Source organism: Salvelinus namaycush, chromosome 26, assembly GCF_016432855.1.
Source record: "Salvelinus namaycush isolate Seneca chromosome 26, SaNama_1.0, whole genome shotgun sequence".
In the NCBI taxonomy this organism is placed as follows: Eukaryota; Metazoa; Chordata; class Actinopteri; order Salmoniformes; family Salmonidae; genus Salvelinus; species Salvelinus namaycush.
In genome coordinates, this window is record NC_052332.1 from 38,826,706 (window position 1) to 38,840,696 (window position 13,991).

At 41.4% G+C, this 13,991-nt stretch overlaps 1 protein-coding gene across 1 annotated transcript in view; it reads left to right on the forward strand.

Annotated features, from left to right (window-relative positions):
- Window positions 1-13,991, forward strand: part of LOC120021152 (relaxin receptor 2-like) — a 148,460-nt gene that overhangs the window by 126,392 nt on the left and 8,077 nt on the right. Inside the window, exons 21-22 of the mRNA XM_038964791.1 lie at window positions 2,045-2,176; window positions 4,896-4,993. Coding sequence (XP_038820719.1) covers window positions 2,045-2,176; window positions 4,896-4,993 — 230 coding nt within the window. The remainder of the gene's footprint in view (window positions 1-2,044; window positions 2,177-4,895; window positions 4,994-13,991) is intronic.

Genomic DNA, 13,991 nt, shown 5'->3' on the forward strand with positions numbered 1-13,991 from the left:
TGAAAATCCCAGGAGGATGGCTGTCTCTGAGATACTGGAACCGGCACACCTGGCACCGAAGATCATACCACGCTCAAAGTCACTTAGGTCACTCGTTTTGCCCATTCTGACGTTCAATATAACAGTAACTGAATGCCTCAATACCTGTGTGCCTGCTTTATCTAGCAAGCCACGGCCACGTGACTCAATGTGTGTAGGAACGAACCTTGTGTTTTAGGTTATTGTCCTGCTGAAAGGTGAATTTGTCCCCCAGTGTCTGTTGGAAAGCAGACTGAACCAGGTTTTCCTGTTGGATTTTGCCTGTGCTTAGCTCTATTCCATTTATTGTTATCCTAAAAAACTCAAGTCCTTGCCGATGACAAGCATACCCATAACATGATGCAGCCACCACCATGCTTGAAAATACTGTATGAAGAGTGGTACTCAGTGATGTGTTGTGTTGGATTTCAACCAAACATAATGCTTTGTATTCTGGACATAAAGTACATTTCTTAGCCAATTTTTTTAGCAGTCTGACTTTTGTGCCTTATTATAAACAGGGTGCATGTTTAGGATTTGTTTTAAATTCTGTACAAGCTTCCTCCTTTGCATTCTGTCATTTAGATTCACACTGTGGAATAACTACAATGTTGTTGATCCATCCTCAGTTTTCTCCTGTCACAGCCACTACACTCTGTAACCTATTTAAAGTCATTGGCCTCATGATAAAATCACTTAGCGGTTTCCTTCCTCTCCGGCAACTCAGTTAGGAAGGACGCCTGTATCTTTGTTGTGACTGGTTGTATTGATTCAGCTTCCAAAGTGTAATTAATAACTTCACCATGCTCAAAGGAATATTCAATGTCTGCTTTTGTGGTTAACTATGTGTTTGAAATTCACTGGTGAAGTAATTCAAAAATCATGTTAAACACTATTGCACACGGAGTGAGTCCATGCAACTTATTATGTGACTTGTTAAGCACATTTTTACTCCTGAACTTAGGCTTGCCACAACAAAGAGGTTGAATACTTATTGACTCAATACATTTCAGCTTTAAATTTTTAAGGAATTTGTAAACATTTCTAAAAGCATAATTCCACTTTGACATTATGGGGCATTGTGTGTAGGCCAGTGACACAAAATCTTAATTTTATCTATTTTAAATTCAAGCTGAACACAAAAAAATGTGGAATAGGTCAAGGGGTGTGAATACTTTCAGGCCCTGTAAAGGAAGACCACAAGTGAACTCTGAACCCTCTTGTAAAAAGTAAACAATCTCTTACTTGAATATTATTTGTAGTTGAAGCTTTGTTGAGGAGCAGGCTACACAGAGATCTGGCTGTAGCTAACAGGCTGTTTTGTTACAGACCTGAAGACCAGGCTACACAGAGACCTGGCTGTAGCTAACAGGCTGTTTTGTTACAGACCTGAGGACCAGGCTACACAGAGACCTGGCTGTAGCTAACAGGCTGTTCTGTTACAGACCTGAAGACCAAGCTACACAGAGACCTGACTGTAGCTAACAGGCTGTTTTGTTACAGACCTGAGGACCAGGCTACACAGAGACCTGGCTGTAGCTAACAGGCTGTTCTGTTACAGACCTGAAGACCAAGCTACACAGAGATCTGACTGTAGCTAACAGGCTGTTCTGTTACAGAACTGAAGACCAGGCTACACAGAGACCTGACTGTAGCTAACAGGCTGTTCTGTTACAGACCTGAGGACCAGGCTACACAGAGACCTGACTGTAGCTAACAGGCTGTTCTGTTTACAGACCTGAGGACCAGGCTACACAGAGACCTGACTGTAGCTAACAGGCTGTTCTGTTACAGACCTGAAGACCAGGCTACACAGAGACCTGACTGTAGCTAACAGGCTGTTCTGTTACAGACCTGAAGACCAGGCTACACAGAGACCTGACTGTAGCTAACAGGCTGTTCTGTTACAGACCTGAAGAGCAGGCTACACAGAGACGTTGCTGTAGCTAACAGACTGTTCTGTTACAGACCTGAAGAGCAGGCTACACAGAGATGTGGCTGTAGCTAACATGTTGTTCTGTTACAGACCTGAGGAGCAGGCTACACAGAGATGTGGCTGTAGCTAACAGGTTCTTCTTCATCGTCTTCTCTGACGCCCTTTGCTGGATCCCCATCTTCCTGGTCAAGATACTGTCCCTGCTGCAGGTCGAGATACCAGGTAAATACTGTCCCTGCTGCAGGTCGAGATACCAGGTAAATACTGTCCCTGCTGCAGGTCAAGATACCAGGTAATTTCTGTCCCTGCTGCAGGTCGAGATACCAGGTAAATACTGTCCCTGTTGTAGGTTGAGATGCCAGGTAGATACTGTCCCTGTTGCAGGTCGAGATACCAGGTAAATACTGTCCCTGTTGTAGGTCGAGATGCCAGGTAAATACTGTCCCTGTTGCAGGTCGAGATACCAGGTAAACACTGTCCCTGTTGCAGGTCGAGATACCAGGTAAACACTGTCCCTGTTGCAGGTCGAGATACCAGGTAAATACTGTCCCTGTTGCAGGTCGAGATACCAGGTAAATACTGTCCCTGTTGCAGGTCGAGATGCCAGGTAGATACTGTCCCTGTTGCAGGTCGAGATACCAGGTAAATACTGTCCCTGTTGCAGGTCGAGATACCAGGTAAATACTGTCCCTGTTGCAGGTCGAGATACCAGGTAAACACTGTCCCTGTTGCAGGTCGAGATACCAGGTAATCATTGTTGGGGAAGCTACTCTGAAAAGATAGTTTACCAAGCTATCAATTAATTTACACAGAAGTTATGCTACACTAAAACTACCCCTATGAAAAATATAGTTTACATAACTAAAGTTCCTTTGAAAAAGTAGTTCACTATATTCAAACTAATTAGTGAAAAATTATCATATGTAAATCTGAAATGTCATAGACTATAAATTGTAACAACAGATCACTTTGGGGTCATATGTTAAAAGCCTATTAGCATCAGGTTTGATGACCACAGCAAAAATCTGCCTCACAATGAAGAGTTTTACAATTTTATTTTCAGGACAAGTAGAACACGAAATAATAAGTTGCATTTATGAGCTTTATTGACCAATGTAAATAAAATTTAAAAAAGATCTACCAAGCAAAAACGTGATAAAATATGTATTTAAAGAATGCTGTAAGTACATAAATTGATTGCTCAGTAGGAAATAAATATCCAACTAGTCAGTGACAACTGACAGCGACTATGGGAGTTTATTAATGATTATTAATGATATAGTATGTCCTGGAATTTCCTATGATCTTCTATGTAGAATAATTCCTTACCTTCGAACGACTCTTGTGTGGCGTGTGAGCGTCATAGACGGGTCATAATAGTTTGTAGCGCAAACCATTCAGAAGTTACAGACGTGTTTCTGAGAAGAACCGCACCAGGGCCCCTTCGGGTGTGCCCTTATCTCACAAACACCTGCTACTCATACAGACTAATGGTTGGTATCAATGGATGCAGAAGAAATAGACGAATACAATGGTACAACCCGAAGGTCTGTAGGTCTGCAGCGCAAACACACAATTTTTAAAAAGGGGTTTGAAGTCCAAAACGCACAAGCGTCACGGATGGACTTTAGGAATTAAACACAAAAACGATGTTTTGACTGAGAATTAGGCAGGTCTGATGCCGAAAAAGAAAGGAAACGATTGCCTACTTCACCCATATTTTATTTTTGTGAAAACAGTAGTGTGTAGTTCCAGTAGTTAGCTACACCGCTACATGGTAAAACAGTAGTGTGTAGTTCCAGTAGTTAGCTACACCGCTACATGGTAAAACAGTAGTGTGTAGTTCCAGTAGTTAGCTACACCGCTACATGGTAAAACAGTAGTGTGTATTTCCAGTAGTTAGCTACACCGCTACATGGTAAAACAGTAGTGTGTAGTTCCAGTAGCTAGCTACACCGCTACATGGTAAAACAGTAGTGTGTAGTTCCAGTAGTTAGCTACACCGCTACATGGTAAAACAGTAGTGTGTAGTTCCAGTAGTTAGCTACACCGCTACATGGTAAAACAGTAGTGTGTAGTTCCAGTAGTTAGCTACACCGCTACATGGTAAAACAGTAGTGTGTAGTTCCAGTAGTTAGCTACACCGCTACATGGTAAAACAGTAGTGTGTAGTTTCAGTAGTTAGCTACACCGCTACATGGTAAAACAGTAGTGTGTAGTTCCAGTAGTTAGCTACACCGCTACATGTTAAAACAGTAGTGTGTAGTTCCAGTAGTTAGCTACACCGCTACATGGTAAAACAGTAGTGTGTAGTTCCAGTAGTTAGCTACACCGCTACATGGTAAAACAGTAGTGTGTATTTCCAGTAGTTAACTATACCGCTACATGGTAAAATAATAGTGTGTAGTTCCAGTAGTTAGCTACACCGCTACATGTTAAAACAGTAGTGTGTAGTTCCAGTAGTTAGCTACACCGCTACATGGTAAAACAGTAGTGTGTATTTCCAGTAGTTAACTATACCGCTACATGGTAAAATAATAGTGTGTAGTTCCAGTAGTTAGCTACACCGCTACATGGTAAAATAATAGTGTGTAGTTCCAGTAGTTAGCTACACTGTGACATGGTAAAAAAAAAAGCTATTAACTAGTGGAAACACTACCAAGATTTGAATTGAGTTCAACTACACCAAGCTAATGAAAAACAAAGTTAAATTACTAGTTGACCTACATGAAATTCACTACTCCCCAACACTGCAGGTAATACACAAGCACACACACACACACACACACACACACACACACACACACACACACACACACACACACACACACACACACACACACACACACACACACACACACACACACACACACACACACACACAAACACACCCCACCCCACATGCACACACCTCTAACTCCCTCTCTCTCTCCCCCTCCAGGTACCATCTCATCCTGGGTGGTGATCTTTATATTACCCATCAACAGTGCCCTGAACCCCATCCTCTACACCCTGACGACCAGCTTCTTCAGAGAACAGGTAATGGATGCATATCAAATCAAATCAATTTATATAGCCCTTCTTACATCAGCTGATATATCAAAGTGCTGTACAGAATCCCAGCCTAAAACCCCAAACAGCAAGCAATGCAGGTGTAGAAGCACGGTGGATAGGAAAAACTCCCTAGAAAGGCAAAAACCTAGGAAGAAACCTAGAGAGGAACCAGGCTATGAGCGGTGGCCAGTCCTCTTTTGGCTGTGCCGAGGCTTAGACAGGAGGGGTCAGGAGACACTGTGGCCCCATCCGATGATACCCCCGGACAGGGCCAAACAGGCAGGATATAACCCCACCCACTTTGCCAAAGCACAGCCCCATCACCACTAGAGGGATATCTTCAACCACCAACTTACCATCCTGAGACAAGGCCGAGTATAGCAAACAAAGATCAGATGGCACCAGATGGCACCCTATTTCCTGTATAGTGCACTACTTTTGATCAGGAATAGGAAGGCATTTGGAACGAAGCCTCCAGTTTTTTCTTTCAATTTACCTTCTACCACTGGTAAATATAATTTTTTTAAATATATATATTTATACATACAGTGCATTCGGAAAGTATTCAGACACCTTGACTTTTTCCACATTTTGTTACGTTACAGCCTTATTCTAAGCTTGATTGAAAAAATTGTTTCTCCCATCAATCTACACCAGGTATTCCCAAACTGGGTGGGGGTACGCGCAATGCCGTCGGGGGTACGCCAAATTAAAAAAATAATTCTTCACATTTTCAAACAGTGCATTTACATTGTCCAATGTATGTATATACATTTGGGTGAGTTTTTTTTCTCTCGCCTGAGTAGCCTCGTTTCACTGCCAAAAATAGTGTTTAGCGAAATAACAACACAATGTCACATACCTAGTCTCATACCTAGCCTAGTCAAATAATTCCAATCACATTAACCGTTACTCTCTCACGGGAAACCTTCACTCTTGCGCAGACATTTAGAAACGAAACATGACAATTTGAAAAGCCACAGGAGCTTTTCGAGCGAGAATAAAGACTACGTTCGAGTAGTAAGACATGTATAAAAGCAACAGATACCATTAATAAGAGGGGCTAGAAGCATCTTATATGGTGAGCTACCTAGTGGCTAGGACAGGCAAGCCCCATGTGAAGAAATGTATTCTTCCTGCTGCTGCTGGACAACGCCTTCATCAAACAACACTGTTTCATGACACATCAGTGACATGGCAGGAGATGTTTTGTTTTTTTCGCATACAAGCCAGTGAATTATATGCGTTACAGCTGGATGAGTCAACAGACGTGGCGGGCCTGGCACAATTCCTGGTATTTGTCCGTTACGTTTATGGGGGGTCCATTAAGGAAGAAGGATCTTCTGCAAACCACTGGAAACCAGGACAACTTGAGGCGATATTTTTTAAGTACTGGACAGCTTTATGTCATCAAATGGACTTGGTGGTCAAGATGTGTTGGTATTTGTACTGATGGAGCAAAAGCCATGACAGGGAGACATAGTGGAGTGGTAACGCGCGTGCAAGCAGTTGCTCCCGACGCCAATTGGGTACACTGCAGCATCCACCGAGAGGCTCTTGCTGCCAAGCGAATGCCTGACTGCTTGAAAGATGTTTTGGACACTACAGTGAAAACTTAGTATTTTCTGCATTATGCAATGATATGGTCAGCGACCATGTAACGCTTTTACAACATACAGAAGTGCAAAGTATTGGCAAGTTTTTTTTAAATTGAGAGACGAGCTTAAAGTTTTCTTTACTGACCATCATTTCCACTTGTTTGACTGCTTTGCATGAGGACGAGTTTCTCACACGACTGGCCTATCTGGGTGATGTTTTTTCTCGCCTGAATGATCTGAATCTAGGATTACAGGTACTCCGCAACTATATTAAATGTGCAGGACAAAACTGAGGCTATGATTAAGAAGTTGGAGCTCTTTTCTGGGACAACACACAGGTCTTTCCATCATTGTATGATTTTTTTTGTATGCAAATGAACTCAAGCTTACGGACAATGTCAAATGTGATATAGCGAATCACCTGAGTGAGTTGAGTGCGCAATTACGCAGGTACTTTCCCGAAACGGATGACACGAACTGGATTCGTTATCCCTTTCATGCCCTGCCTCCAGTCCACTTACCGATATCTGTACAAGAGAGCCTCATTGAAATTGCAACAAGCGGTTCTGTGAAAATGTAATTTAATCACTGCCAGATTTCTGGATAGGGCTGCGCTCAATTTCTTGCCTTGGCAAATCGCGCTGTTAAGACACTGATGCCCTTTGCAACTACGTACCTATGTGAGAGTGGATTCTCGGCCCTCACTAGCATGAAAAAACAAAGTACAGGCACAGACTGTGTGTGGATAATTATTTAAGACTGAGACTCTCTTCAATATTGCAGAGTTATGTGCATCCTTTCAAGCACACCCTTCTTATTAACCTGTGGTGAGTTATTCACAATTTTTGATCAACAAATAAGGTTTTATATGTAAGATGGCTAAATAAAGAGCAAAATTTGTGATTATTATTTGTGCCCTGGTCCTATAAGAGCTCTTTGTCACTTCCCACGAGCCGGGTTGTGACAAAACTCACACTCATTCTTATGTTTAATAAATGTATCGTATAGTGTGTGTTTGTGTGTGTGTGTGGCAGGCTTACAATGATGGCAAAAAACAACATTTGAGAGTGCACTGACCCTGGTGCTAGAGGGGGTACAGCTGGAGGTTGAATGGTGGAAGGGGTACGGGACTATAACAAATTTGGGAAGCACTGCTCTACATAGAAATAGAAATATCAGAAATATCACATTTGCATAAGTATTTACTCAGTACTTTGTTGAAGCACCTTTGGCAGCGATTACAGCCTCGAGTCTTCTTGGGTATGATGCTACAAGCTTGGCACACCTGTATTTGGGGAGTTTCTCTCATTCTTCTCTGCAGATCCTCAAGCTCTGTCAGGTTGAATGGGGAGAGTCGCTCCAGAGATGTTCAATCGGGTTCAAGTCCGGGCTCTGGATGGGCCACTCAAGGACATTCAGAGACTTGTCCCGAAGCCACGCCTGCGTTGTCTTGGCTGTGTGCTTATGGTCGTTGTCCTACTGGAAGGTGAACCTTTGCCCCAGTCTAAGGTCCTGAGTGCTCTGGAGCAGGTTTTCGTCAAGAATCTCACTATACTTTGCTCTGTTCATCTTTCCCTTGATCCTGATTAGTCTCCCAGTCACTGCCGCTGAAAAACATCCCCACAGCATGATGCCACCACCATGCGTCACCGTAGGGATGGTGCCAGGTTTCATCCAGACGTGACACTTGGCATTCAAGCCAAAGAGTTCAATCTTGGTTTCATCAGACCAGATAATCTTGTTTCTCATGGTCTGAGAGTCTTTAGATGCCTTTTGGGAAACTCCAAGTGGGGTTGCGCTTTTTACTGAGGAGTGGCTTCCGTCTGGCCACTCTACCATAAAGGCCTGATTGGTGGAGTGCTGCAGAGATGGTTGTCCTTCTGGAAGGTTCTTTCATCTCCACAGTGGAACTCTGGAGCTCTAGGAAGAGTCTAGGTGCTTCCAAATGTCTTCCATTTAAGAAAGATGGAGACCACTGTGTTCTTGGGGACCTTCAATGATGGAGCCATTTTTTGGTACCCTTCCCCAGATCTGTGCCATGACACAATCCTGTCTCGGAGCTCTACAGACAATTCCTTCGACCTCATGGCTTGGTTTTTGCTCTGACATGCACTGTCAACTGTGGGACTTTAAATGGACAGGTGTGTGCCTCTCCAAATCATGTTCCACCACAGGTGGACTCTGATCAAGTTGTAGAAACATGGATGATCAATGGAAACAGGATGCACCTGAGCTCAATTTCAAATCTCATAGCAAAGGGTCTGAATACTTATGTAAATCAGGTATTTCTGTCTTTATTTTTTTATACATTTGCAAACATTTCTAGAAACATGTTTTTGCTTTGTCATTATGGGGTGATTTTGTGTAGGTTGATGAGGATTCTTTTTTATTTAATCCATTTTAAAGTAAGGCTGTAACATAACAAAATGTGTAAAAAGTCAAGGGGTCTGAATACTTTCTGAATGCACCGTACACTGTATATACTGTATATGTGTATACAGTACCAATCAAAAGTTTGATCACACCTACTCTTTCCAGGGTTTTTCTTTACATTGTAGAATACTAGTGGAGACATAACTATGAAATAACACATATGGAACCATGAAGTAACCTAAAAAAGTGTTAAACAAATCTAATTATATGTTATTCTTCAAAGTAGCCACCCTTTGCCTTGATGACAGCTTTGCACACTCTTGGCATTCTCTCAACCAGCTTCATGAGGTTGTCACCTGGAATGCATTTCAATTAACAGGTGTGCCTTGTTAAAAGTTAATTTGTGGATTTGATTTCCTTCTTAATGTGTTTGAGCCAATCACTTGTGTTGTGACAAGGTAGGGGTGATATACAGAAGATAGACCTATTTTGTGAAAGACCAAGTCAATATTATGGCAGGAACAGCTCAAATAAGCAAAGAGAAATGACAGTCCATTATTTTAAGACATGACGGTCAGTAAATCAAGTAAATTTCAAGTACTTTGAAAGTTTCTTCAAGTGCAGTCTCAAAAACCATCAAGCGCTATGATAACTGGCTCTCATGAGGACCTCCACAGGAAAGGAAGACCCAGAGTTACCTCTGCTGCAGAGGATAAGTTCATTAGAGTTAACTGCACCTCAGATTGCAGCCCAAATAAATGCTTCACAGAGTTCAAGTAACAGAACACATCTCAACATCAACTGTTCAGAGGAGAATGCATGAATCAGGCCTTCATGGTACAATTGCTGCAAAGGAACCACTACTAAAGGACACCAATAATAAAAAGAGACTTGCTTGTGCCAAGAAAAAGAAACACAAGCAATGGACATTAGACCAGTGGAAATCTGTCCTTTGGTCTGATGAGTACAAATTTGAGATTTTTGGTTCCAACTGCTGTGTCTTTGTGAGACACAGAGTAGGTGAACGGATGATCTCCGCATATGTGGTTCCCACCGTGAAGCATGGCGGAGGAGGTGTGATGGTGTAAGGGTGCTTTTCTGGTGACACTGTCTGTGATTTATTTAGAATTCAAGGCATACTTAACCAGCATGTCTACCACAGCATTCTGCAGCAATACGCCATCCCATCTGGTTTGCGCTTAGTGGTACTATCATTATTTTTTCAACAGGACATTGACCCAAAACACACCCCCAGGCTGTGTAAGGGCAATTTGACCAAGAAGGAGAGTGATGGAGTTTTCCATCAGATGACCTGGCCTCCACAATCACCCAACCTCAACCCAATTGAGATGGTTTGGGATGACTTGGACCGCAGAGTGAAGGAAAAGCAGCCAACATGTGCTCGGCATATGTGGGAACTCCTTCAAGACTGTTGGAAAAGCATTCCTCATGAAGCTGGTTGAGAGAAGGCCAACTGTCATCTAGGCAAAGCTGTCAAAGCTCTGTGTCTCACCTGCATTGCTTGCTGTTTGGGGTTTTAGGCTGGGTTTCTGTACAGCACTTCGAGATATTAGCTGATGTACGAAGGGCTATATCAAATAAACTTGATTTGATTTGATCTAGGCAAAGGGTGGGTACTTTGAAGAATCTCAAATATAAAATATATTTTCATTTGTTTAACACTTTTTTTGGTTACTTCATGATTACATATGTGTTAATTCATAGTTCTGATGTTTTCACTATTATTCTACAATGTAGAACATTTTAAAAATAAAGAAAAAGCCATAAATGAGTAGGTGTGTCCAAACTTTTGACTGGTACTGTACATTGTATAACTATTTGTATTTTGCCTTTATTAACAGTTTTTCTCAATAATAAATGTTTTACAATATTGTCTATTTTCATGGCGATGTTCACATGACACAGAACTAACTCAGTGGCCTAATGCAAAACATTTAAAATACATTTTCAAAATGTAGTTGCCTTCTCAAAACATAAATACATTAATCTAAACGAAATGATAAGTCAAAATTGCCATTACATTAATAATCAAAAGAACACGACTTACTGAAAAAAGACTAGCACAAACATACTTTAGTCAAAACAGAAAGTTAATCTGTCTTTTAAAAGTCCCAGTGGATCAACTGATTTTCTTTGCAGTCACGACATCATGATGATGCAGCTATAGAAAGGTGCAGAATTATGGGTAATTACTCTCCTTTTATGCATTTTTTTTTACCATAACAATTTCATACACAATTAAATCAAGTTTTATTCCTGATTTTAAAAAGAAAATGGAAAACGAAGTACATTGTGTGCCAAGTTCATTCACTGTTATCATCACAATTCAATTTCATGTATTCATCCACAGTACATCAGTGGATGAGGGATGATGACGAGGGAGGACAATATTTTTTGGCCTTATTTCTATTACAGCATATTGGATGACTTTCATTCCTATTCCATTCAACCAGCTCAATGTAACATCCATAGGTTTAGGCTACCACATGATACTCAAATTTTCCCTACAACCATCATGAGGTTACTACAACCTACCATATGAATGGAAGTTTACAATGTACACCACCGTTCAAAAGTTTGGGGTCACTTAGAAATGTCCTTGTTCTTGAAAGAAACAACTTTTCTGTCCATTAAAATAACATCAAATTGATCAGAAATACAGTGTAGACATTGTTAACGATCTAATGTTAAATAGTGTTGAAGTAATATGGCTACAGGTTCATCTGCCTCACCTAAAGCCCATTCTTGTGGGAAGCTGCTATAGACCACCAAGTGCTAACAGTCAGTATCTGGATAATATGTGAAATGCTTGATAATGTATGTGATATCAACAGAGAGGTATATTTTCTGGGTGATTTTAAATATTGACTGGCTATCATCAAGCTGCCCACTCAGGAAAAAACTTCAAACTGTAACCAGTGCCTGCAACCTGGATCAGGTTGTCAGTCAACCTATCAGGGTAGTTACAAACAGCACAGGCATTAAATCCTCAACATGTATTGATCACATCTTTACTAATGCTGCAGATATTTGCTTTAAAGCAGTATCCAAATCCATAGGATGTAGTGATCACAATATAGTAGCCATATCTAGGAAAACTAAAGTTCCAAAGGCTGGGCCTAATATAGTGTATAAGAGGTCATACAATAAGTTTTGTAGTTATTCATATGTTGATGATGTAAAGAATATTTGATGGTCCGTGGTGTGTAATGATTATCAACCAGATGCTGCTCTAGATGCATTTATGAAACTACTTATTTCAGTTACTAATAAGAATGCGCCCATTAAGAAAATGACTGTAAAAACTGCTATATCCCCTTGGATTGATTAGGAATTGAAAAATTGTATGGTTGAGAGGGATGAGGCAAAAGGTATGGCAATTAAGTCTGGCAGCCCAAGTGATTTGTCAAACTTACTGCAAATTAATAAATCATGTGACTAACCTAAATAAATAAAAATTATAACATTTATGAAACAAAGATAACTTATATAAAGAATGATAGTAGAAAGCATTGGGGAAAAAATATAACTCGGCTCCTTCATTCATTGAATCAGATGTATCATTCGTCACCAAGCCCACTGATATCGCAAACTACTTTAATGCCTTTTTCATTGGCAAGATAAGCAAACTTAAGTATGACATCAACAAACACTGACACTACACATCCAAGTATATCGGACCAAATTATGAAAGACAAGCATTGTGCTTTTGAATTCCGTAAAGTCAGTTTGGAAGAGGTGAAAAAATTATTCTTGTCTATCAACAATGACAAGCCCCCGGGGTCTGACAATCTGGATGGAAAATTACTGAGGATAATAGCAAACTATTTCCACTCCTATCTGCCACATCTTCAATTTAAGCCTACTAGAGAGCGTGTGCCCTCAGGCCTGAAGGGAAGCTGAAGTCATTCCGCTACCCAAGAATAGTAAAGCCCCCTTTACTGGCTCAAATAGCTGACCAATCAGCCTGTTACCAACCCTTAGTAAACTTCTGGAAAAATTGTGTTTGACCAGATACAATGCTATTTCACAGTAAACAAATTGACAACAGAATTTCAGCATGCTTATAGGGAAGGACACTCAACAAGCACAGCACTGTATGTAAGTCTTATTACATACAGCCGGGAAGAACTATTGAATATAAGAGAAACGTCAACTTACCAACATTATGACCAGGAATATGACTTTCCCAAAGCGGATCCTCTGTTTGGACCACCACCCAGGACAATGGATCGGATCCCTGTAGGCGACCCAAAACAACAGCGCCGCAGATGGGGCAGACAGAGCGGTCTTCTGGTCAGGCTCCGTAGACAGGCACATCGCTCACCGCTCCCGAGTATACTACTCGCCAATGTCCAGTCTCTTGACAAGGTAGATGAAATTCGAGCAAGGGTTGCCTTCCAGAGAGACAACAGAGATTGTAAAATTCTCTGTTTCACGGAAACATGGCTCACTCGGGATACATTATCAGAGTCGGTACAGCCACCCGGTTTCTTCACGCATCGCGCCGACAGAAACAAACATCTCTCTGGTAAGAAGAAGGGCGGGGGTGTATGCCTTATGATTAACGAGTCGTGGTGTGATCATAACAACATACAGGAACTCAAGTCCTTTTGTTCACCTGACCTAGAATTCCTTACAATCAAATGCCGACCGCATTATCTACCGAGAGAATTCTCTTCGATTATAATCACAGCCGTGTATATCCCCCCCCCCCCCCCCCCCCCCAAGCAGAAACCTCGACGGCCCTGAAAGAACTTCATTGGACTCTATGTAAACTCGGAACCACATGTCCTGAGGCTGCATTTATTGTAGCTGGGGATTTTAACAAAGCTAATCTGAAAACAAGGCTCACTAAATTTTATCAGCTTATCGAATGCGTGACCTGGACTGACAGCATTCTGGATCATTGCTACTCTAACTTCCGCGACGCATACAAAGCCATCCCTCGCCTTCCTTTCGGCAAATCTGACCACGACTCCATTTTGTTG